The sequence below is a fragment of the Mauremys mutica genome, chromosome 3 (genome assembly GCF_020497125.1).
Source record: "Mauremys mutica isolate MM-2020 ecotype Southern chromosome 3, ASM2049712v1, whole genome shotgun sequence".
NCBI classification, from domain to species: domain Eukaryota; kingdom Metazoa; phylum Chordata; order Testudines; family Geoemydidae; genus Mauremys; species Mauremys mutica.
Window position 1 is genome coordinate 78,084,664 of NC_059074.1, and position 27,523 is coordinate 78,112,186.

At 40.3% G+C, this 27,523-nt stretch overlaps 1 protein-coding gene across 13 annotated transcripts in view; it reads left to right on the forward strand.

Annotated features, from left to right (window-relative positions):
• GRIK2 (glutamate ionotropic receptor kainate type subunit 2) overlaps positions 1 to 27,523 on the forward strand; it is a 604,939-nt gene that overhangs the window by 348,131 nt on the left and 229,285 nt on the right. For all 13 annotated transcript variants that reach the window (XM_045011187.1, XM_045011179.1, XM_045011186.1 and 10 more), the window contains one exon: positions 7,983 to 8,189. In XM_045011187.1, the coding sequence (XP_044867122.1) occupies positions 7,983 to 8,189 (207 nt within the window). The remainder of the gene's footprint in view (positions 1 to 7,982; positions 8,190 to 27,523) is intronic.

Consider the following 27,523-nt stretch of genomic DNA (forward strand, 5'->3'; position numbering starts at 1 on the left):
GGGACATTACTTTTCTCTGGTGTGATGGGAGTCTGTTGGAAAGGAACAAAAATACCTGTATCCTCTGTTTAGGATTTAAAAAAATGTAAACGAGGTTTTCCACATGTCCTTTAAGCAATATAGTTGTGTTCTTGCCTCCACTGCTTCTGCATTTACATCTGTCTAAGCATTGACTTGATTTTGCTCCTTTTGCTGGTCAAGACCTTGAGTTACATGGTGGGAATTAAAGTGAGGAAGAGCATAAAGTTGTTAATGGAAAAATTAACACTTTAATTAACAGTACTTTAAACCATGCAGCATGGATGCTGCTCCTACTTAATGTACATGAATTGTCTCAGTGAAAAAGTTTGGAACAAATCACCTAGGATGCCTCACAAGGAAAATAAACTTCTGAAGATAAACAGTTACCATTTCTAACTTCCTTAAAGAAATAGAAAATAGACAATTGTTGAGGTGTGTGTTATGGTGCCCACTTTGGTGCATGGAAAAGTGCCATGTTAATAATTAAATCACAACAAAGTCAAGATAATCTGTCTTTGAAGGCAGCCAAAATGGCCTCTATCTGAGCAGTGAGGCAATGGACAGAGACTGCAAGGAACTATGGATCTTGGGCTAGCTGAGCTGTTCCTTTAGTTCATTTGACCTCTATTTACCAAGGTGCACAGAACATCAATTGCTCAAAATTATGCTATTTGCTCATGTGACCTCTTGCACAAACATAGGTTGTCTGAGGCACATTGTATCTTTTTATCTATAACAGGCTATGATGTATTACTACTTGTGTACCAAGTGTTACGCTAGTGAACCAAATTCATAATTTACAAATGTCATTGAATATGATGCCAGCAGTTTTTAAGGAAAAGCCCACCGAGATTTTCAGCTGCATATTGCTTTTTATTAAGATTGGCTTTTTTAGGTACACACACATTCTATAGATGCAGTTTTCTAAAATATTTCTTTCTAGGAAAATGTTTCGTCGCACAAAATTATGGAGATGCAGAGCAAATATGATCTGGATCTAACACACACATAATATTTGGAGTCATCAGATAATCATTGTCAGCCTTCAAGACCTCTGAAAGCAAAGTCAAGTCAAATTACATAACATTAAATTCTCCATAAAAAAGCTAGCAAGCTGGAATCGGTTGTATGTAGCTTAGTGAGCTCTGTATATAAAAAGATCTCTCATCATTTCATTTTCAGTAACTGGATATTAAGAAATAAGTCAATAATATTCTCTCCCATCCCTGCAGACTTCTAGTATCCAATTTGCCTTCCTTTGTAAGTTGTTAATAACTGATTCTCTATCATCTGTTCTTCATGGTTTTCTGTTCTGATTTGTCTGTGCATGTTTCCTTCAGCAAGTTGCAGGGTGGCAGCTTTTGCAGCAACATGAAATGTAGCTGAAATAAAAATACTGTAAATCGTATGGTCCAGTATGCAGTCTACATTGGTTTCAGTTTGAAGTGGCTGAACTGGTTTGATTCTCGAAATTACTTTTGTGGCTCTTGCTCCTGCAATTGGTGTTTCCCTATTTATATCCAGCAATCAGTGCTCAAACAGTGGGGATCACTACAGCCATGCAAAGCATGTTCAGAGCTAATATTGTAGGTTAGCTTCTCATATTGCAGTGAACCTCCCAGTCTGGGTAAACAGTCTTGGGTTAATGGGGCTCACACTAGTACTCTAAAAATACCTGTGTAGACAGTGTTTTGAAGTTGCAGCTCAGGCTTTGAAGCTTAGGGAGGGGGGTAGACTTCAGTCTGAGCTCCAGCCTTTGTAGACATACCCTAAGAGACTCCATTGGGATAGATTCAATGGATTGACATGGATGGGTGTCCTAAATAATTCATCCTTCATGCAGAATTGCAGGGTATATGTATGTGTCTGAAGGATCCCAAGCTATGCATTCTACAGGCATTGAAAATGTTTGTTTTCTTCATTGTCTCAGACCAACGTGTTGGATGGTGTGTTTGGCAATTGAACATTTTCCAAGCATTTTGAAATCTTTAAATGAAGCACAACTATGATTACTGTGACCTCCTTGTCCATCCATATAAAAGAATATGTGCTCATGACTTGCCTTCAACATATGGAGTAGAATTAAGCACTTCCTGGAAAGAATTCTTGTTTGAAATAGAGCATATCTTTTAGAAAAAAAACATCCAATCTTGATTTTAAAATTTGCCAGTGATGGAGAATCTACTTCACTCCATGGTAAATTATTCCACTGGTTAATTACAATTACTTTAAAATGTATGCCTTCTTTCCAGTCTGAATTTTTCTCCCAGCTCCAGCCATTGAATTTCATTATACCTTTGTCTGCTAGATTAAAGAGCCTATTATCAAATATTTGTCACCCTATGACTTTTTCTTGGTTAAGCTAAATAGATAGACTCAAGGAGCTCAATCACTATGAGATAGGTTTCCCAATTATTTAACCATCCTATGGCTCTTCTCTGAATCCTCTCCAATTTATCAGCATCCTTCTTGGAATTGGACATGGTATTCCAACAGCACTTGCAGCAGTGCCAAATACAGAAGTAATATAACCTCTTTATTCCTACTTGAGATTCCCCTGTGTATGCCTCCAAGAATCGCATTAGCCCTTTTGGCCACAGAATCACAGTTGAAAGCTCATGTTCAGCTGTTTATCCCCATAACCCCCAAATCTTTTTCAGAGTAACTGCTTCCTAGGATAGTATCCCACATCCTTTAAGTATGGCCTACATTCTTTGTTCCTAGATGTATACATTTACCTGTTTTAAAACATATTGTATGACGGTGCTCAGTTTACCAAGCAATTCAGATCGCTCTGTGTGAGTGACCTCTCCTCTTCATTATTTACCACTCTCCCAGTTTGTGTGTCATATGAAAAGTTCATTAATGAAGATTTTGTGTTCTACAATGTCATTAGTAAATGTTAAATGGCATAGGGCCAAGTGTCATGCTATCTGGAATGGCTCACAACTGTGAATGCCTACCTTAGGACAGACTACCAGAAAATGGGATGGACAGCCCAAACTGGTGATGTGCTCTATAATTAGATTTCAACAATCCAGTACCAAATGTGAACTCCTGGATCACTATACCAGTCTTACCATGGAGTCACAGACCGCTTAGATGTTCCAGTCTATCTTGCTGCCAAGAGAATTGGACTTCGGGTTAAAAGATCACTTAGACTAAAAATCATACCACATCAGGTTGCTCCCTGTCCCAAGAAACCAGTCACGTACCCTAAATCAATTGGTACTCTAGATCTTGCACCAAAGACCAAAGCTGGTAGCCAATTCTATAGTAAACTAACCAAAGGTTTATTAGCTAAGAAAAGGAAGTGAGAATTATTGAGAGGTTAAAGCAGGTAAAATATATGTACAAGTGGATCACAGTCTATACTTCCAAATGGTACAGAGATGTAGTAATCTGCCAGTTTCCCAAAAGTGTTTCAGGGCTGCCTAGAATAACTCTGGGGATCTCCGTATTCTCTGTCCTATTAGAATCCAAACAGTCCAGAGATGAAGGATCTTTCCTGGAATCCATTTTTATAGCTTCTTCTCACAGAAAACAAGCAGACAGTATCACTACCCATGTGGGCTCTTCCTTTGGTGATAGAGTGAGGAATTCACTCTTTGACCTCTGATCATCACACAGTTACCACTTGCTTTGAAATTAGCAGTTTTCTGTTTGAGTTCTTCCTTTGCATTCCACAAGGCTTCTTTCTGTTTGATAAGTTGTTTAGTTACAGGGGTATACACAATGTAAATGTTTGCTACTCCATTATAACAGAATACAGATATGTAAAAACAATGCATGTACTATCCCATTAGTTTTCATAAAGTTTAAATGCCAAATACACTCATATATTTAATAATTACTTTGATCTATACCAGTGTTTCCCAAACGTGGGATGCCATTTGTGTAGGGAAAGCCCCTGGCGGGCCGGGCTGGTTTGTTTACCTGCCGCGTCCACAGGTCCGGCTGATTGCGGCTCCTACCGGCTGCGGTTCACTGCTCCAGGCCAATGGGAGCTGCTGGAAGTGGTGCGGGCCGAGGGATATACTGGCCGCCGCTTCCCGCAGTTCCCATTGGCCTGGAGCAGTGAACCGCGGCCAGTGGGAGCTGCGATCAGACAGACCTGCAGACACAGCAGGTAAACAAATCAGCCCAGCCCGCCAGGGGCTTTCCCTACACAAGTGGCATCCAAAGTTTGGGAAACATGGATCTATACTAATAAACAAGTGAATTGATTTGGGGCTTTGGCATGAGCTAGCACCTGGTCTGTCAGCATCACACCAAGAACTGATCCCTGTGGGATCCACAGGGGCGGCTCTAGGTATTTTGCCGCCCCAAGCACAGCAGGCAGGCTGCCTTCGGCGGCTTGCCTGTGGGAGGTCCCCGGTCCCACAGCTTCGGCGGACCTCCCGCAGGCGTGCCGCCGAAGGCAGCCTGCCTGCTGCCCTCACGGAGACCAGCAGAGCGCCCCCCCGCGGCTTGCCACCCCAAGCACGCACTTGGCGTGCTGGTGTCTGGAGCTGCCCCTGGGGATCCAATGAGTAACATATCACTTCATGATGATTTTCAGTATACAGTTACATTTTGAAACATGCCAGTTAGCCAATTTTTAATCCATTTAATGTGTTCCACATGAAATTTGTATCATTCTAGTTTTTTAATCAAAATGTGCAGTACCAAGTTAAATGCCATACAGAAATCTAAGTATCATCAACACTAACACCTTGATCAAACAGACTTATAATCTTATCAAGTTAGTTTCACAGGATCTATTGTCCATAAATCTGTGTTGATTGGCATTAATTATATTACTCTAATTTAATTCTTTATTACTCTAGTCCTGTATTAGCCACTCCATGATTTTACCTAGGATCAAGATCAGGTTGACAGGCCTATAATTCCTAGTCATCCCATTTATACTTTTTAAAATATTGGCACAACATTAGCTTTCTTCTAGTCTTCTGAATCTTCTCCAGTGTTGGAAGAGGTTTTTGAAAAGCAACATTAAATGTCCAGCAAGCTCCTTTGGCCAGCCTTTTAAAACTCTTGGATGCAATTTTTCTTTCCTTGCTGATTTTAAAATGTCTAAATGTAGTAGCTGCTGTTTGATATCCTCCTGTCTTACTACTGGATTGAGAAGTGCTTCATATTCATATAATATGACTAAATCATCTTTTTTTTCCAAATATAGAACAGATATATAAACTGAACTCTTCTGCCTTTTCTTCATGTACTGCTGAGCTTTTCCATACATGTATGAGATGATAATTTAAGAAATTAGTCAAGTAAAGAGGTTCCAGGCATTTCTGACCTTCCCAAAAGTACACAGCTTCCACAATTGAAGTGATCTGGTTATTAATTGCCATCAGCTTACCAATGGCAAAGTATTTTTCTTTTTACCTAGAGAATCAATTTTCCAAGGCTACACATTCTTATATAGTTCTAAGAGCTAAAGTTGGATTGCTTTTCTAACCACATAGTGCTCTGCGAGGGTGCCAAATTTATAGAGATGGTTGGAAAATGTTTTTTTAAAAATGTTTTTTAATCAGAAAATGCCAATTCATTGAAACTGACCCTTTTTTTGTGAAAAAGGGTCAGATTGACCATTTTTCGACTCACAATGTTTTTGAAAAAAGTTTTGAAATTGTCACGATGTTTGGTTATGAAGTAAAATATTCTTGTTTTCTGCCTCAACTTTTTAGAAATATAAGCTAATTATAGTACAAAAAAAAGAGAGAAAAAGAAATGGTCAGACTCAAAATGAAATCTTTCAAAATTATCAAAATGAAATGTTTTGATTAACCCAAACAGAAATATTTTTCAGCTTTTCAGTTTATGAAAATTTTCATGATTTTGACTTTAGTCCTGATTTGGGATGGACAATTTTTTTTTGATACTTCAAACTTTAATGGAACAGGAAAATTGTTTCCCACCCAGCTCTAGTAATTTATACATGCTTACAATTTAGACATAAGAATGAAAAACATAAAATAATTCCAATATCCTTTTCATTGAAATATTCAAGATTAAATTACTACATGCTTTTCAGTTTGCTTGGATTTTGCATAATATCATTGTCTTACATTTGACACAGTTCATACAAAATTCCAGAAAAAGTTTGACTTTATATTAACTCTCGAAAGACCATAATAGCCCTTACATTATAAAGCTTATATGAAATACCTCACTGAAGCTAATGGAGTTTTGGAACTTGGGAAGTAGAGTGCACATTGTGCTGTACTTAGTATGAAATGCAGTTTGCCTACTAAAACAAGCTATGAAAAAGAACCAGTGAGTATACACAGTGATCTGCTTTCCAAATTTAACAAATTCCAACATAACAATTCATATGTTTAATTAAGAAATACAAAAACTCCTGAACCGCATGCCAAATTTAATGTTAAAAACAAAAGTGCTCGTCACTACCAAAAAATCGAACTCATGAGTAGCTCTTACTAATGTGAGGAGCCAATGGAATGACTTGTGTGAGTACAGATTTTGCCAGATCAGGCCCTAAATTTATTTCTTTAAGTAGAAATGTGTGAAATAGCATCATATGACAACTTGGAGAAAACAAATATTGATCTTATTAATACACTGGATGACCAAAAAAAAAAACCAAAAACCAACCACTACAACAACATACATTCTGAACATGTTTTGTTCTAACTACAACAAACCACTCTCTCTCTCATACCCTTGTATCTAGGCTAAAATCATATGTGCCAAAGTTTCAGCGTTATGCAAATTAAATGGATCAATTATGGGACTCCTCAAAAATGGGGTTTATAGTGAAAATGCTGACGGACTCTTATTAAAGCTGCCAAGTGCCAGTAGAATGAAGTGTCTTTAACCCCAGTGAGTGCTGATGCAGAGATTTAGTACTGTATGAATTTTATAAAGTTACCCAGGAGAGTTATCTTATTATTCATTGAGTCTTGTGTCTGGTGCAGTAATTGCATCTGGTGCAATTTTTCTTGCCTTACTTTGTGGTTATTTTTTATTCTTGTATAAAATGGGGAAAGGTTCTAAAACAGGAGAAAAGCTTGAGCTCATGTATTTAACCTATTCTGTGTCAAAAGGAAACTGGAGGTTGGTAATAGAAAATTATTGGTGTGGTATTTGTTTTCCCTCCCAGCATTACATGTAATGAAAGCTACATTTATTCTGCATACAAAACATAACAAGAAGTTCAGCATAGTACTAGGCATTAGTTTCCTACCAAATAAATTACTAATGATCTGCCAATTATTTTAAAGTGTTGACTGTCTTCTATATACCACTTAATGCAATAAACATCTACCTAAATCTTCAGTCACATCCTAACCTTACAATTAAATATCCAAGCTGAAGGTTTGAGGGAATTAAAATTCAGTTTCCATGGACTTAATTTTTTTTAATTTTTTTTTTGTATTAATGTTTTCATGGGCTTTCTGCAGTCTCCTAAATAGCAAAATATATAACTCGATGGAGCAGAGCAGAATATACTGTTACTGATTTGTGTTTTAAAAGGTTTTCTACATGCTTATTTAAAAAAAAATTGCAAAAGCAGTTAACATCCCCACTTATACAAAAAAAAATATTATGCAATACTTACCACTCTTGATTGACATTCTGAATTAAAACTATTAGTTTTTCAATTGCCAAATAACCACATTGTTAGAATGCTTTCATTTTAAGCAGTTTACAGTATTCTACACATTGGACATTAATAAGCAATTTGATAGAGAACACATTTCAGATTAGGTAGGGTGCAGCTGCATTGAAGATGTGGCTTCACTATTGGCTCATTTTTTTTCACTTAAAAATTAGAGCGTTTTTGAGTAATCCAAAGTAAATTTTCCCTTGATAGAGGGAAGACAACAGGATTTTCTTTTTAAAGTTCACCTCTATCTGTGTGTGGTAATATATTAACAACTTTATACAAATAGATAATCACTGAAGCTCCCTCTCTGTGCCTTCACTTACAGGAAGAGCCATATGTGATGTTCAAGAAGTCTGACAAACCTCTCTATGGGAATGATCGATTTGAGGGATATTGCATTGACCTCCTCAGGGAGCTAGCTACCATCCTTGGATTTACCTATGAAATTAGGCTAGTGGAGGATGGCAAATATGGAGCCCAGGATGATGCCAGTGGACAATGGAATGGAATGGTTCGTGAACTAATCGATCATGTAAGTTCCTTTTTGGAAGCTTGTCTGCTATCTTATTGAAATCTAAGTGAGAGCAACATTTAACAAGATCCTGCAGGTTACTGATTGCTTTTTTTATGTGGATAGATTGTGATAATAGTGTATGTTAATGTCAATGGTATGCTGAGATTTTCTACGCCAACAAGTCACTGTACTTTAAAAAAAAACACCTTAAAGATGCTTCTTTCCAGTTTTTAAAATGTATCATTAAACATAGGCTATTTATTTTGCATCTCTGTTTTTGTCTTCCTAATGGAAACAGCTTCATGCTTACATGAATCATTTCCAAATCTAAATGTAGAATAGATAGCATCCACAATGATTTCTTAGGAGCAATGTATTTCCCTTGTGAAAAGCAATATGATAGTCACTAACTTAATCATTCAGGAGCAATCATCCCTGCTTTTCTGGCAGGGGATTTGATACTGTGTCCCAGAGGAATCCCTATATAACCTTTAAAATATGCAGTATTATCTCTCATTAACATACACTGAGCAGATCCCTGTCTTTTCTCCTTAAAAATCTGCTGTAAAGTCCAGACAGTAAGACAGAAATATCAATGCACACTGAAGCAGCAGGGTAATTCAATCTGAGTCAAAACAGATATCATTACTGGCAATTGTTTGTAATTGAATAAGTCAGGCATCTCTTTTCTCTGGCCTTTAAAACATACTTTCTCAGTTGGTGGTGCCAATTGAATTTGGTCTCTTGGAAATGGAGTTTAGTCTGTTGGCAAATTATGCAATTGTCTCTAGCTTCTTTGTGTTTGTTGATTTCAGTAAATTGCTCAATATCCAGACATCTGATCAAAGCCACTTGAAATAAACCCGTGCCTCAATTTGATTTAATACAACCAAAAGCTAGGAAGATTATTCTGTAGCTCCAGTCACACCTTTTCAGGCTGACACTGGGAAAAATGCATGCATCTTCTGAAGCAAGAACAGACAGTTTTTGACCGACTTGAGCCTACCTGCCTCTGTTTGCCTAAGTATTTCACAAGGCAATGAGAACATATGCCAAGATATTCAGATTTACTATAAGTATTACTTTAACACCCTTCTCTTAAATTATAATGTAATCCTGTTTTGAAGAGAACGATGTTAATGCAAAGTAGGAACCATTTATCTTGTGCCTGCAGCATCCACACAGGGGAGGAACAGTGCAGAATTTCAGTGCGCACTGCTATTCACACTCCCATAGTCCGAACTACAGGGCAGGGTAGACATGTCCTAAGACACGTCTGAAGAAATCCTGGCACTGAAATGAAAAGGTTAGAGCTGGGGCTGCTCCAGTCACTCCCTTCAGCTGATATATCACAAACTCAATAACTGTTTTTAGCCATGCAGCCTCAAGCTCATTCACTGGTTGGAACAATATCCCTCCTTCCCCCATGGAAAATTTTGACTTTTTGATCTCAGAGTTAACAGATCTTAAGGCCAGAAGGGAGTACCAGATCATCCTGTATATATAGACCTCCTGTATATCCAGTAGGCCACCAATACCACCCAGAACCTGCACACTAAACCCAACAGTTGAAATTAGATCAAAGTACTACAGCCCACAGGAGACTAGATTATTATATGCCACAGGCAGAGAATTGGAGGGACCAGAGGTGCTCTGGTGCCCAAGAGCCCACAACGGCAGGGAAATGATTAAGTGAGAAATACCCAGATAATCCTGGCATGTGCTGTACCCACATGCTGCAGAGGAAGATAAAAAGCCCCCAAGGCCTTAGCCAATCTGACCTGAGAGAATATTCCTCTGCAATCCCTCTTAAAATGATCAGTTAGACCCTGAACATGTTAGTAAGAACTAGACAGCCAAGAACTTGAGAGAGAATGCTTGGTGCCACCTCAGAGCACTGGCCCTCTCTGTGCACTGTCCCATCTCTAGTCGTGGCCATCCCTGATCCTTCAGAAGAAGGAGATAAAAGAATTAAAACTTTCCCAGAATATATTGGGTGAAAATAAAATCTGAGCGTGCAGGTAGCTGGCTGAAACCTTGAAGCCTGAGCTTTTAGGAACAAAAGACATGAACTAGAAATGAACCTCCGGGCTGCTGAACCCTGCCCCTTACCATCACACAGTTTCCTCAGTTTCTGAATCACCACACGCATCATGGAAGATACAATGCAACTGGGAACCTGACACATAGAGGAGAACAGGGGCCTGAGGCACTGTCATGTGCCAGTCTCCTGCCGGAAGCCATGGCACAACAGGTGCACCTGTGCTAGTTTTCCCTCAAACAGAATCCCCAATAACTCTAACATAAGCTTTCTTGTCTGAATAATATCTCTCGTCGGGGATGGTTTATTACAACATAGTCTAAATAGTCCATAACAAAAGTCCCCACACATAGACAATTTATTACCGCCTTAAAATCACACAACATCTAGTCCCTTGATGTCCCACATGCTACACTCTGGCATCTTCCACCATGCCTGGGTTCTTTGTCAGTCATCTCTTGTCCTTTTAACAGAACAGCAACCCCACCTCTTCCAACTGGAGTGCAATCCGGCTTTTCCCAGTGGAGACCCCCACAGCCTCTATGCTGGGAGTTCAGCAGGGGAGCCCCTCAGTCCTTTCCAGCCCTCTTGCTCCAGCTCTCCAGCATGGAGATATAAGGGGGTATAAGGGTCTGTTGCATCAGTCCTCTCCAGCTCTCAGCTTCGCACTCCAGCTTAGAAGTCTGCAGGCAACTCCGTCTGGTGGTCCCTCACCTTCAGCCCTCTGCAGCCCTTCTTGCTCCATTCTCTGGCTTGGGGAGGTCTATCTGCTTCAGCCTTATCCCAGGGACCACTTACAGCTTTCTTAAGGGACCTTCCACAGTCCCCCTGATCTCTGGCACTTCTCACCTGCCCTTTTCCTGACTGAGTCAGGCAGCTCTGATTCACCAGATCTCTCTCCCTTCTAAGGCCTGGGTGCCCTCTTTGATGCCCAGTTAGGAAGCAGATGATGAGTCACAGGTGCACTGGCCATGCTCCCTCATAAAGGGCTAGTATCACCCAGTGACAGGCACCCAAACTGCAACTCCCATGATACACCACAACAGTATTCCCGAATCACTTTTTTTTGTGTGTGTGTTGGGCCAAACTTTCAGTTTTTGGGTGTTGTGGTTTTTTTGTTGTTGTTTCTTAAAAAGCATTTTTTTCCCCTATGGCAAGCGTACATTTGTCGCAAAATAATTCATTTATTCAAAACCCTAATTTTCAGTCAAAAAACATTTTGACTGAATATTTTCAACCAGTCTAATTGCTTTCTCTATTTCTCTCTGTGTTTTTATGCCTATTCTTATCTTTCTTTGTATGTCATTATCTTCTCTATATTTAGCTTCATCCCTCTGTAGCTCTATTTTATATATCTGTCTCGGTGAGTCTATGTATGTGTGTGTATACTATATAATTAGTAAGCAAATATTTTAGATATGAGAAGTGCCCGAACTATTTAGTGTAGAGACATCAAGGTAGAAAATGATTATATATGATCATCTCCCTCTGCCACTTCAGTTTGAATCACTTTACAGTCATCTTTCTACTTAGTTCCTCCATCTATGTTTACAGCAGCCTGTTATTTTTGCATGTAACCATCTGTAACGGGTTGGGACTCACCCCAGCGACGCCTCCTCCTGGTGACTCTGGGAATTAGCTCATTCCAGTGGAGCGCCTCCTCCTGGTGGTGTCCCGTCCGTCGTTCTGTCCTCTGTTATCTCTGGACCCGCGTTGCTGCGTGCTCGGCGGCGTCCTCTTCGAGGCCACTGCCCTCCGGCAGTCCCCCTTAGTCCATCTGCACCCCCTTCCGGGGGGGTCAGTGCTCAGCAGTCCCACACCTCAGTCACTATATGCAATCGCCCTCTGAGTCTAATCCCTCCTGTCAGGGATCTGGCGTAGCAAGATGGCCTCTCCCTACGGCCAATGGCTGGGTGCACTGCAAGGGGTGAAGGGGGGGGGACCCAAGCCCGCCCTCTACTCTGGGTCCCGGCCCAGGGACCCTCTGGCGTCAGCCTCACTGTCCTTCTCTCCCCTTCCGCTGTCTGTTTCCCTGGGCCGCTTCCCCTACGGCCCCTTGCACCCGCTAGGCCCTTTCCTTCAGGGGCCTGCAGCCTGGCAGGCTACGGGTTCAAGCTCCTTAGCCTCCCTGAGCCTGGCCAGCACTGCGCTGTCCGTGGTGCTAATCTCGTCCCCTGGAGACTGACCTTCCCCTGTCGAAGGCCTGGGACAGACTGACTGCTCCTGCTCTGGGCAGCCTTTATATACCCCTGAGCCTGGCCCTGATTGGCTGTCTCTAATCTGGGCCCTGATTGGCTCTCAATAAACTCTCCTTTGATTGGCTCACAATAAGCCTTGTCTGCGCAGGCGCCCTGGCCTGCCGCAGCCCATTCTCACAGGGAGTGGGGCAGTCCGCCCCACTACACCATCCAATGACCTCCCACCCAGATTATTTGTTTAGAGTGACACCCATAATGTCCTGAATGATTTCCAGACATTCTGAGAATCCCCTTGGTGAAGGCACCTCACAGGCTAGGGATAATTTATAGAATATAGACCGCAACTTCATTAAATAAACAAGTATGGAAACAAATGAAGGAAAAAAAGTGAGTGTAATCTTTGCACTACAGTGTGGCTGAGGCTGCTTAGCCTGAGCACAAGCCAATCTTTGTCTTGGCTGGTAGACCCAGAGATCAAAATGGCTACCCAGCAAGATGCACCATCCAGGCCAAGACATGTAGCTTGTGCAAGCCTATGCTCTACTCCTGTGGAAAGTGCTAGGGCTAGGAAAGACTCCAAACAGTCTCATTGGTGAGGCTTTTAGTCTCAGCTACATATGAATACACATCTACCGTCCTAGCCCAAACAGCCAAATAAATGTACCCTCCTGCGAAGACAGCATCCACCCAAACATTGCAACATAATGAAGGGGAATGTGTGGAAACAAAAACATAATTCTAACTTGATTTGAACAGAAAATAAAATAAAATGATTAACCAACATAACACCACGATCATACTGTACAGCAGGGATCGGCAACCTTTGGCACGCTGTCCGCCAGGGGAAGCACCCTGGAGGGCCGGGCGAGTTTGTTTACCTGACGCGTCCACAGGTTCAGCCGATTGTGGCTCCCACTGGCCATGGTTCGCTGCTCCAGGCCAATGGGGGCTGTGGGAAGCGGCGGCCAGCACATCCCTCGGCTCGCGATGCTTCCCGCAGCCCCTATTGGCCTGGAGCGGCAAACTGTTATCTATTCCCATCAATGTCTTGGATTTAGCTGTTCATATCATTATATAGAGGCTGGACAGACTTTTTTTTTTTTTGCTGAATTCAGCTAAGTCAATATTTAGATGTTTGCTTCTTTTGTTAAAGAGTGACTTATCTACTTTTTCTCTATCCGGTGTTTTCTTGCATTCATTTAATTGATTGCATAGTTTGAACTTTTGTAAATTTTGCTATTCAAGATTTTTAAAAAACATTTATGGACAGATTGTGCCTTGTTTTGCACAGCTTCACAAGGAAGTGCTCACAGAGCCTTCTCTCACCCATTTTGTGCACATGCAAGCAGGGGCGGCTCTATGAATTCCGCCACCCCAAGCAGGGCGGCGCGCCGCGCCGCTTACGCTGCCGGGTGCTGCCGGGAGCCAGTCCCGCGCCTCAGCGGGACCTCCCGCAGACGTGCCGCTGGTCCCGCGGCTCCGGTGGAGCATCCGCAGGCATGCCTGCGGGAGGTCCACACGAGCCGCGGGACCAGCGCACCCGCCGCAGTCATGCCTGCGGGAGGTCCGGTCGTCCCGTGGCTCCGTTGGACCTCCCGCAGGCATGACTGCAGAAGGTCTGCCGGACCCACCTGCTGCCCTCCTGTTAAAATGCCGCCCCACGCATGTGCTTGGTGCACTGGGGTCTGGAGCCGGCCCTGCGTGCAAGGCCAGTCACAATCTTTGTCTTTGCAATTTCACTGTGCAAAGATTAGAGGTTGAGATTTTAAAATCAAGGTAAGAAGATTTAGCCACACATCTTGCATTAATGAAAATTTCAGTCAGGGAGTCTTCGCACCAATACTGGGGCTAGATATTTTGGAGAGGAAAACATAAGGATGGGGCCTTCGACTAGGGTTGCCCCCATCCGGGTTTTCCCGGGATCAGCCCTTTTTTGAGATTGTCGTTTTGGGAAACCTGTGAGGGTGCTCACTACAGAGTGCCATCTGACCCATTTTCTGTGCTCAAGATCATCCTGGATAAAAAGGTAATAATTGGAGATATACCAATCTCCTAGAGCTGGAAGTGACCTTGAAAGGTCATTGAGTCCAGCCCCCTGCCTTCACTAGGCAGGACCAGTTTTTGCCCCAGATCCCTAAGTGGCCCCCCTCAAGGATTGAACTTACAACCCTGGGTTTAGCAGGCCAATGCTCAAACCACGGAGCTATCCCTCCCCCCAAGTTATTTGTACCTCAGAGGTGGGAACCCTACATTGCACTTCCTTCCCCTCTGCATTAACTAGTGTATGTTTCATCATAGAATTGTAGGATTGGAAGGGACCTTGAGATCTAGTCCAGTTCCCTGCACTCATGGCAGAATATCTAGGATACTAAGTATAATCTAGACCATCCTCAGGGATAAAGGAGAAGAGTTTATCACCTTGTTGAGTACTTGAAGATTCTTATTATGTCCCCCTTCAGTCTTCTCTTCTCCAAACTAAAGAAACCCAATTTTTTCAATCTTTCCTCATAGGTCATGTTTTCTAGACTTTTTAAAATCATTTTTGTTGCTCTTCTCTGGACTTTCTCCAGTTTGTTCACATCTTTCCTGAAATGTGGCGCCCAGAAATGGACACAATACTCCAGTTGAGGTCTAATCAGTGTGGAGTAGAGCAGAAGAATTACTTCTCGTGTCTTGATTACAACATTCTTGCTAATACATCCCAGAGTGATGTTTACTATTTTTGCAACAGCGTTACACTGTTGACTCATATTTAACTTGTGATCCACTATGACCCCTGGATCGCTTTCCACAGTACTCCTTTCTAGGTAGTCATTTCCCATTTTATATGTGTGCAGCTGATTGTTCCTTCCTAAGTGGAGTACTTTGCATTTGTCCTTAGTGAATTTCATCCTATTTACTTCAGACTATTGCTCCAGTATGTCCAGATCATTTTTAATTATAATCCTATCCTGCAAAGCATTTGCAACCCGTCCTAGCTTGGTATCACCCGCAAACTTTATAAGTGTATTCTGTATGCCATTATCTAAATCATTGATGAAGATATTGAAGAGAAGTGATCCCTGAGGGACCCAGAAGTGATTCCTGCAGGACCCCACTCATTGTGCCCTTCCAGGATGACATGTGCATCGATGTATTGTGACCCCCTTCGATGTATTGTGACCCCCAGCTGTGGTCTTGGAGGTATTGTGTCTGCCCCATAGCACTTTCTTCTGGACACCTTCCTCACTATTTCTTAATGCAGGCCGTGGTTTAAGAGGGGAGATTTTCAGAGGCACAAATTGTCAGTTAAGCACCTAGCTCGCATTGACATTCAGTGGGAGTTAGGTGCCTAACTGCTATTGGTGCTTCTGAAAATCTTCCCAGAAATGAATATATTGGTACACACACATATATTATCACATACAGAATATTGTTGTTAGGCCATTGTCAAAATATTTCCCCAGAGAAGATTCACTGTTTCATTACAGAATTCTTTCTTATTAGGTGGAACATAAAATCTTTTTCTATAAACTTTTCTCAGACTGGACTTTTTAAATTATTTTTCTGTGTAATGTACCAGTTTAACTTGGTATGTACTCTCTTCTTCCAATATACTCTTATTTCTCATTGACAGTTGCTACTGTATGGAGCTCAGCTTCAAAAATTGACAAGGATACTTCTCAGGAAGATACTTTTGCCTCTATCCTGTAAAGCCTGGTGGTACAAAAGGAGTTACTGAGCCAGAGAGACAGAGTATGTCACTTCCTGTGTGAACTGAGTTACTTGGTAGACCATTATGAGTTTGGCAAACTAGACCTACAGCATAGTAACTTGGTTTTCTACTATCATGACCATATGTTGGATGAGAAATAGTATTCATTTTATACCTGCTATATAAGTAGTCCATGGCCATGAAAAATGCATCACAGACTGAAATCTGGTCTTTTATGGAGAGTTTCTCAAATTGGGGGTCCTGACCCAAAAGGGATTTGCAGGGGGATGACAAAATTATTGTAGGGGGTCATAGTACTGCTACCTGTACTTCTGTGCTGCCTTCAGAGCTTGGTGGCTGGAAAGGGTGGCAATGCCATATCATGCCACTCTTACTTCTGCGCTGCTGCCTTCTGACCTTGGCGGGTGGAGAGTGGTGGCTGCTGATTGAGGGCCCAGCTCTGCAGGCAGCAGCGCAGAAGTAAGGGTGGCAATACAGCACCGGCCAGCAGCCACTGGTCTCCAGCTGCCCAGCTCTGAAGGCAGTGCTGCTGGTGGTGGTGGCAGCACTGAAGTAAGGGCAGCAGTACCATACTCCCCCCTACAATAATCTTGTGACCCCCCCAACTCCTTTTTGGGTCAGGACCCCTACAATTACAGTTCCTGAAATTTCAGATTTAAATAGCTGAAATCGTGAAATTTATTATTTTTAAAAATCCTCTGACCAGGACATTTCCCAAAATGAACAGTAAATTTGGTAGGACACTATATATAAGTATGCTAGGTAGCTTAGTTTATGTGGGATGCCACCAGTGAGTTAGCAAAAGAAAAATTATTCTTGAAAATGACACTATTGGGGATTCTAAAATAAAAGATTTCCAGTATGTCTTTAGTGTACTTGAATATATAGCAAATATTAAGCACATCAGTGGTGAGAGAAAAGGATTAAACTGATGATGATTGAGTAAAATAATAAACTGGTATCATATACTATGACTTGGGATCATCACCCAGGATTCAAATCATCTACTTTTACGTTCTTAAGATTAGGAGAACCTCTTGCATCTATGTTTTGTATATTAATTGCAATTACACTAACTAGGCTTGGCACTAGTAATTTAAATAGAAAAAATGCTGTTTGTCTCCTATTTTAATGCATCATCCAAGCAGCTGAAGACAGACCAACTAATTATCCACAACATGGACTAAAAATGTTGTCAAACAATGTAGCTGAAATATCAGAAAATATGAATAGATGGCAATCATAGAAATGTAGGGCTGGAAGGGATCTTGAGAGTTTATCTAGTTCAACCCGCTTTGCTGAGGTAGGACTACGTACACCTTGGCCATTCCTGACAGATGTTTGTCTAACCTGTTCTTAAAAACCTCCAATGACATGGCTTGCACAACTTCTCTTGGAAGCCTATTCCATTGAGTAGCTATCCTTATAATTAGAAAGTTGTTTTATTTCCCCAAATATCTAATCTAAATCTCCCTTGCTGCAGATTAAGCCCATTACTTGTTGGTCCTACCTTTTGTAGACGTGGAGAACAATTATTGATTACCATCCGCTTTATAACAACACTTAACATATTTGGAGACTGTTATCAGGTCACCCACTCAGTTTTCTTTTTTCAAGACTAAACATGCCCAGTTTTTTTAATCTTTCCTCATAGGTCAGGTGTTTTAAACCTTTTATCAGTTGTGGTGTTCTCTTCTGAACTCTCTCCAATTTGTCCACATCATTCTTAAAGTGCCCAGAACTGGAGATAATACTCCAGCTGAGGAGTTGCCAGTGTGCAGTTGTGCAGGACAATTACCTATTGTGATTTACATATGACATTCCTTTAATAAACCCCAGAATAATATTAGCCTTTTTTGCAATTGCATTACATTTTGACTCATATTCAATTGTGATCCACTATACCCCACAGAACCTTTTCAGCAGTACTTCTGCCTAGCCAGTTATTCCCCCTTTTGTAGGTGTGCATTAGATTTTTCCTATCTAAAGTGTCGTACTTTGCACTTGTCTTTACTGAATTTTATCTAATTTCAGACCAATTCTCTAGTTTATCAAGATCATTTTGAATTCTAATCTTCTCCTCCAAAGTGCTAGCAACCCCTCCCAGGTTGAAGTTATCTGCATATTTTATAAGCATACTCTCTACTTAGTTATCCAAGTCATTAATGAAAATATCCAATAATACCAAACTCAGGACGAACTCCTGTGGGACCCCAGTAGATATGTATAATGTTCCAGGGTGCAATCCAGACTGTTGAGGGACTTTTAACCACCTGCCCTGCAGTACTTTAGAATGCTTTGCTGGGTACTTTAGAATGCTTTGCTGCTGTAACTCCCAAACTGGGCCCCTCACAAACAGCATTCAGGTCACACCCTGAGTGTGTGTGTGTGTGTGTGTGTGTGTGTGTGTGTAGCTGCAGCCTGCCAGCACTTCAGCACACTCTGGCTTCCACTAACCTTCGTTACAACTTGCAGGGTGACCCCAACACACTCCCAGTCCCATATCTTGTGCCCAAAATATGTGTTCTGCACTGTTCAGCCCTCTCCTGGACAGTCCACATATTGGTGGTTCGTTGCCACTGTAAGAGGTCCATGTACAACAATTTTCTACTTTAAATGGAGTTACCCACATAGTTCAGTTTAAACACAGCACTGGATTAGTTTCAATTAAAGAATAAACTAATAGTTTACTGAACTACAAAGCAATAGATTTTAGGTGAGTACAAGTACAAATACAAGGCATTAAATCAGAAGTGGATATGAAAGAAATAAAGATAAAATGCTTTCTAGTGGTAAATCTTAACAAACTAGACTTGGTTTAAGATAAAATTCTTACCACATGTTTCCAGCCACAGGGCTGACCAAATTTCAGGTCAGGATCTCTCCCCAACTCAAATGGTGTTGTCTTAGGTGAAAAAGAAAGAGAACTAGTTAGGGAGAGATACCTAGGGGTGGTTTAGCCCCCCTGTCACAAACAGATAGTTAAGGGTTAATGCCTCTTTTACCTGCAAAGGATTAAGAAGTTCACCTAGCCTAGCTGACACCTGACCAAAGGAACCAGTGGGGGAACAAGATGTTTCAAAAGGAAGGAGAGAAGTTTCCTTTGTTTAAAGTCAGTTTCAGTTTCAGCCAGAGTGAAAAAAATCAAGGAACCAGCCTCTTATCAGAGTAGTAAGTTTTAGAAAGGAATAAATAGGTTTATGTTTATTTTCTTTTGTAACTTGTCTTTGTGCAATTAGGGGAGTAATCAAATTTGGGTATTCTTGTGTGTACTAAGGTTACTGTGTTTTAAATCTGTTGTCTGTGAGATCAGCTTGTATGCTGTCTCCCAGAGGTCTTTTTTCTTTTACCTTTCTTTTCTTTAATTAAAAGCCTTCTTTTTAAGAACCTGATTGATTTTTTCCCCCTGTTTTTTAGATCCAAGGGATTGGATCTGGACTCACCGGGGATTGGTGGGTGGGAAAAAGGGAGGGGGAAGGAGTAATTATTCCTTGTTTTAAGATCCAGGGGATTTGGATCAGTGTTCACCAGGGACTTGGTGGAGGAGTCTCTCAAGGCTACCCAGAGAGGGGAAGGTTTTTTTGGGGAAGACAGAGTTTTCCAGATAACTCAAAAATCTGGATGGTGGCAGCAAGACCATATCTAAGCTGGTAGTTAAGCTTAGAGGTGTTCATGCAGGTCCCCAAATCTGTACCCTAAAGTTCAGAGTTGGGGTGAGACCTATGACACCCCCACTTTATAGTACAGTCACCCTTTGAAATGTACTTTCCTGAGGGTTTCCACTAGCTACAATTCATTCCCGCTGTGAGGTTGGAGTAATGGAGTCTTGTGGTGAAAGAGGTTCCATGCTGTTGTTTACTAAAATGTTAGGAAATCTGTTCCTGGCTAGTGGTATCAGGTTGTCCTTTGTTTTTAAGAAACAGGTATCCCCTCCCCAGATTTGACAGGAAACCACATTTCAGTCATAACTTCAACTTACATTCATAACTTTACACAGAATGTTGCTACATACATTTCATCATGATATTATTGACCAGTGAGTTATTAGTTTTCAAATGTCACCTCACAAGGCATATTTTGTACAAAGATTATTACAATAATATGTAGGGTGTGAATACAAGGGTGCATTCAATCAATATATCTCTCCCCCAACTTCAAAGCAAACTACTGATAACTACTTTTTGAGTATCGTCTTTCAACCAGCTTTGCACACATTTTATAGTAATTTAATCTAGACTACATTTCTCTAGTTTGCTTATGAGAATGTCATGTGGTACTATAACTAAAACCTTACTAAAATCAAGACATATCATGTTTTCAGATTTCCCCCATCCAATATCCCTGTCAAAGAACGAAATTAGGTTGCTTTGGCATGATTTGCTCTTGACAAATCCATGTTGGCTATTACATATAGCTCTGTTATCTTCTAGATGCTTCCACATTGATTGCTTAATAATATGTCCCGGTATCTTTCCAGTATTGAAATTAGGCTGACCTGGGTTGTCTTTGTTCCCCTTTGTAAAGATAAGGTACTATGGTTGCCCTTTTCCAGTCCTCTGGGACCTTGTCTGTACTCCATGAGTTCTTAAAGATACTCACTAATGGTTTCAATGTTGCTACAACCAGATCCTTAAATATCCTAGCATTAATGTCATCAGGTCCTGCTGACTTCAATACATTAAACTTACCTAAATATTCCATAAACCATGATGTAAAAGAGATTTTTAAAATCCATCTCTACTAACAAATCTACTGTTCTTCTCTTGACTTGTCTTTCTCCAACTAAACTTCCATCTCCAACATTTTTTTTGGCTGTCTCATTGTCAGCTTCAGCTTAATATGACCCAAATGTAGCTCATTAGCTTTCATCTACATTCTGCATTCCGCCATTTCCTACCTCTGATGACAAAACCAACATTTCCCCATCACTCATATCCATAACTTAGGAGTAATCTTAGACATCTTCCTGTCTTCTTTGCCCTCTTCCTTCATGTATGGACTGTGTTCAAATCTTGATACTTGTTCCACATCGCTAAAAATCAGGGTTTGTTTGTTTTTTTGCCACTCCCTACATTACATTCACTTTCAGTCTTGACAGTCCCATTTGTCCATATCCTACATAACTATATATGCTTTTTCCTCATGGTGCATCTATCCTGAATTGATTCAAAAGATCACCACTATATCGGGTTGGAAAATGAGCAGCTTTGATTGTCTTGTGCCCTCCCCCTCCTCCCATGGAAAATGTCAGTAAAAATCACTGATATTTTCAACAGAAACTTTCAACTTCTTTTGGAAAAATAAAAAACATGAAAACGTAACAATTTTCAGACAAAATATGAAAAAATTGTAGGGTTTTCTTGTTTCCGGATGAACATTTTTTAAAAATTGAGGAAAGCGGACACTTCCCATAATTTTTTTTTCAAATCCTGATTTTCCATCAAAGAAAAGTTTTATCAGAAAATTTTCAACCAGCCTGAGTCATTAGTACTGATTGTGGGACGGAAATTCTGTTTCACCACAACTTTTGAGGATTTGAAATGTGTTTTAATTCTGCATTAAAACAAAACCCAAACCTTTCAAACATTTTCATAAGTTCTGATTATCTCTACTCGTCACTACCCTCTCCCGAGATAAACTTTCATAAACACTCATTTGTACCCTGACGGCTGTAAGAAATTAGCCAGTAACAACACACACACTTTGACATTTATCTCTATTTATGTAAACAAAAAAATCCTTATCATCATGCTTGCACTGAATACTGTAATTGATATCAATCTTATCCTTCCTCTCTTAGCTCCAAAATCACAGCACAGCTGAAATCAGGATATATGCTCTCCTGGGGAGGGAATGTCTCATCTACTGTAAAGTCTAACACCATTTTAGGCACTGTAAAATAATAACCGAATCTATCTTTTTAGCACTTAGATAGTCTTTTAAAAAATTGAAGTTAGGTCAAAGTTTCTGTCATTGGAAACTTATTTACACCTGCAAAATAAACATGCTTGTTTAGAGAAATTAGACCCTTCATTTATTTGTGCAAACTAATATTTGTGTAATCAAAGTAGTAGTTACTTTATTCAGGTACCTGATTTGTTCACACGTACTTATTTGTAGGGCCAGAACTGATGTAGAGACTGGAGGGATGGGATTGATTTGGAAGTTGAAGTGGCAGTATGAATTGCTGGGCTGGATACAGGCAGATGTTGGGGTGAGAGCTCCTGCAGTGGAGGCGAAAATCACATTTCCCAATACATTTGGTAGAATGAATAATACTAAGTCTCTCTCACTCTCTCTCGCGCACACACACACACACTGGGGATCAGATGGGGCAGTTAAAAAACACAAACTAAGCATTTTTTTTTTAAAACATCTCTTGATTTGGGGGATCTGACACATGGTTTGTTATTTTTTGACCTGTGGAGTTGGCAATAGCTATAATGTCAATCATGGCTCATACTTCAAAAGTGAGGTTAGCTATGTACAGCTTCTAACTGTAGAAAGCAAACAGTGCTGTAACCTTACAATACTAGGGCAGCTGCCAGTTGCCACTTATGCAGTTGTGAAAGGTCATTTCTGACATGAGCCACCTTTGCATTCACTACTCTCACTTGAACAATGAACTCAGTAATAATTACAAATATGCCTCAGAAGGAACAAAAAACATTCATCTGAACCCTGTACTTACATACAGATATATTTTAGAAACAGAGTTTGGTGTCTTTCATCTAGACTCAATGCACCAAAGTCATCCCAGGTGTAATTGTGTTGACTTAACTGGTCTTATTCCAGGGAGGAAGGTTGTCTGTATGTATGAGGTGTATGTTCTTCAAATGAATGTGCTTATTATTTTTATGGTCTAGTGAGTACTATGTTATTTAAAACTGAGAGGAAAACATTGCAGTGCATGTCTTTCCCATGGTGGTCAATACTAAGACTGACTCACTTTTAATTTTCCAACTGTTTCCCATTACATTTCATTTGCTATATACACCAGCCAGTTACTCAGTCGTTCCCAATCTTGTTGTATTTCACTTGCTACCATCTTCATTCAGTGCTTATGACAATTTCTTGCTATCAGTTACATATTCAGTTCCTCTCTCTTTCTCATTAAAGGATAATAAGAGACATCTGAGCACTGACCCTTATTGTCCCTGCTGGACCTAGCTTCTTTCACACCTGGTTTTTCTTTTCCTAACTATTTATTTTCTTTATTAATCTCTATATCCTATGTATGATATCTTTATATCTCTTAATATAGTCAGGTGCCTATCATGGGGAAACTGTACTTTGAAAAAAGAAAGTTTTCTCAATTCCTTATAAATCAAAAAATGTAAAACAATAGAGTAGTTCGCAGCACACATGTTCCCAGTATCATTCTTATTTTTAAATTCCCAGATAGTCTGAGATTGTTTAAGAAAAGCTGCTCTTGCTAAAACTCTGCATTGTTCATTCAATTAGATTTCATTATACATATACTTTATTCTTTTAAGTGGCTTCACAGGATAGGGTCAATTGTGTTTGAGACTATGAATGATTAAACTATTCAATCTTTTTGTTTCCTAGATCAGCCTTATCTCATTTCTTTCTTTCCACTTTAGGTGGTGGGAGTCAGTACGTAATCAAATCATAAGCTTTCCCTGACATGTTTGATCACAATTACCGCTACTAAACATAATTTCTATTCAGTTTTACCATGTAAATGGGAAAAAAATACCTACCCACGTTTTGTAAAGAACCTTGAGATTCCTTGATGAAAAGCAGCACATCGCTGCTAATTAATATTATTTACCATTTACTTACTATATCTTGCCACAAATTTACACAGCACTTTACAAAGCACTTCCTTGACCCAAAGAGCTTACAATTTAAGAAAGACAAAGATGGGAAAAGACAAGAAAAAACTGGTAAGGATGTGTGTGTGTGGATATTATTGGTTAGGAGATGATGATGGGAAGGCTTCTGGATATAAGTCAACTGAACCTTGAATTTGATATGGGATGAGGAACAGGAACAAGATTCAAGGAGGAGTGTGTGTATGTGTGTTGATGCAGTAATGTGATAAGGTCAATTGAGAAAACGATTCCTTTAGCAGCTGCATTTTTGGAGGCTGAAAGGAAGAGATTTGGGGTAACCCAGGTGAGAGCTTTATTCAAGGTGTAGCAGAAGTGAGGAAAGGATGGATTTTAGTGATAAAAATGTAGCACATGTGAGAGATTGGATATGGGGAGAGGAAAGATAAAAAGCTCAGGTTTTGAGAGACTGAGTTCGGCATGGTGACAGAACAAATTGAAAAGCATTTGAAGGTGCAAGACTGGACAGAGGAGGAAGATAGGGAGTAGATTTGGGAATCATCTGCATACTGGTCAAAAATTAAAAAAAAAAAACTATAGGAGTAATGAGGTAACCACCAGCATATATAAAGAGAGGGGCACACAGGTGCCAACAGGAGAGAGAAGAAGATGTTCTGCAATCAAGACATACTGAAACAGTGGTTGTCAAGATAGACAGAGACCCCAGGTGAACACAGTGTCACAGAAGTCAAGAGAGGAGAGAAAATAGTAGAGAAGAGCATGATCCGTGGTGCTGAAGCCATTGATCTTTCTAGTGCACAAATCAAGAAGAAAAAGAATGGAGAAGAGTCCCTTTGAATCTAATAGATAATAACCAACAATCTGATGTTCATTAAGGGAGGGAAAGGGGGCACACAGGTATGAAAGTGATTCATTAACCCCCTGTAGATAGTGAACATGAGATGGTCCAGATAAGACTTATGTCTCAACAATGAACTTAGTTTCCATTCAATACATAATTAAGTCTCTACTTGAATCACGGGATGATCTTCATGTACTTGCAACTGAGTTGCGAACAAGACATGGAAAATCATGGAAAAGTAATAATGGACCTTTATTAATAGTGATGATTTGGAACAGCCAGCGTTGATCTATTTGTTTACGAAAAATTTACTGGAACGGTATAAACACTCAAGTATTATGTTATACCTGCTAATTTTTTTGGTAGCCAGACATTTTGCTGCACCTATATTCATTTTTTTTAAAAAGTGACCAGTGCAATATAAAACTCAGTCGACTAAAAGTCTTAACACAACTGCTGTAGAAATCGAGTTCAGTCACTTTATCTTTTCACATTTTACAGGCATTGAATGTTAGTGTAGTACTAACTGCATACTCAAAATGTGTGAAAAATTATGGACAGTGCAAAGTAAGCTAATTAAAATCAAAATTGCAGTGGAAACCTAATATTGCGGGGTCTTCAATTTTCATAATATTGTGAATGAAGTAGGGCCTTATACATAATATATTTTACTCTAAGGAGTCTAAACAATGTACAAAACCTGGATTTGATATGCCGAGTGATTGGATCCGAAGGTTATTTAAAATTCAGACTTAATCCAGTATAAAATTGGATTGGATCTAGACTGTTGCATGATCTAAATTTCAACCATTCTAGAGTATAATTCCACGTTTATCACAGTATTGTATTTCAATGCATTTGGAAGATATTTCCAAGGATGACAGTCAAGTAGCCACATACTATGTAGGTAAGTTGTGGTTGCCACTTTTACTTGTAATTCCTGTAGACATGGGGGTCTGGTAAAATATCCACACATTTCTATTATGAATTGTATTTTATTTTTTATTGTTCTTTGACATTTTAGCTTCTATTTTAACTACTCCTTTGCATTTGTAGTACTAGAAATGCACAGTTGGAGTTCTCTTCACTTGTAGGTATGGGCTTGGCTACACTTGAAAGTTGCAGCGCTGGGAGTTACAGCGCTGGTCGTGCAGCTGTGCAGGGCCAGCGCTGGTGTGTGGCCACACTCACAGCTACCAGCGCTGGTGTGTGGCCACATTTGCAGCATTTACAGCGCTGTTGGGAGTGCTGCATTATGGGCAGCTATCCCAGCATTCAAATGGCAACAATGTGCTTTTCAAAAGAGGGGGGTGGAGGGTGGTGTACTGTGACAGGGAGCGGGGAAGATAGAGAGAGTGGATTTTTGGAGCCAACACTGTGTGTTAGCTTCCTGGATTTAAAAATCACAAAATGTTCGCGAGCCCTTAGTCTTAACGCTTAATTGCAAACAGCCTGCCTCCAACATGGACTCCCCGCTGTTTCACTCACTCCCTGTGGTGTACTGTGACAGGGAGCGGGGAAGATAGAGAGAGTGGATTTTTGGAGCCAACACTGTGTGTTAGCTTCCCTGGATTGAAAAATCACAAAATGTTCGCGAACCCTTAGTCTTAATTGCAAACAGCCTGCATCCAACGCTGTTTCTCTGTCAAGCAAACTGCTTGCCTCTCATTTGATCGTTCACAGCCAGGTACAGATAGCTCCTGTTTGCTGTGATCAGTGTTTGTTTTTTAGATAAGCAGTTCAACGGAGCTCCCATCGGAGTTCACAACAAAACAAAGAGAGGCTGCATAACAAAACAAAGGAAGTAATTTAGTTAAAAGCATTCCGGGATATCTCCTTATTCCCTGGAGGCCAATAAAAGCGCTGGTGTGTGTCCACACTTGATGAGCAGCGCTGGATCACCAGCGCTGCAATCGCTACACCCCAACCTGGCCAGGTGTACAGCCAGCGCTGCAGCCAGGGAGTTGCAGCGCTGGATGTGCCTTGCAGGTGTGGACGGTTACTAATTGCAGCGCTGGAAAGCCTCTACCAGCGCTGCAACTTGCAAGTGTAGCCAAGTATAGAGAAAGTATAGCTTTCACTATACTTTCAATATTGCGTTTTGTCTTTTTCAGTATTTTTTTTTATTTTCTCACCCTTGTTTGAAATCGTTTGCAAGCATCATACAGTTTTTAATTTTGCTTCTTCCTGATTTATCTGTTTAGCTGCATTTGAAGGCCATCTGTTCAAACTGCATTTTTATTTCTTGGTATACATTTATTTACCCTGTAGACTAACCACTCTTGTTTTATGCCTGAATCATTTCTCTTTACTTAAAGTAATTTCCATTAATCATCCTCAATTGTTTAAGCTTCTTTGGCATCTCTCCAGCAGTAGCCTTGTGGAAGACCTAGCCACTGATCCATACTATTTAATATATAATAATATTATGTCCACTTTATCAAGTTTTTCTAATTATCCTCACATTCATTTTTTCTAAATCTGACACAGGCACCTACCGTTTCATAACTGTTGGTATCTATGATACATTTTCTTTTTGTGTTTACTGTTGCAAATATTCCCAGAGTCTTCCAATTATTATTATGTTGGCATGTTTTTTTCATCCCATTGATATAGCATTCTATTTCTGTGTCAATTCTGTCTTGGCGGGTCCATAGGATAATTTATTATGATAATTTGTAATATGCCAGAAAAAGATCACTGTGCATTTTATACTTTTCAGTCTAATTGGTAATTCACG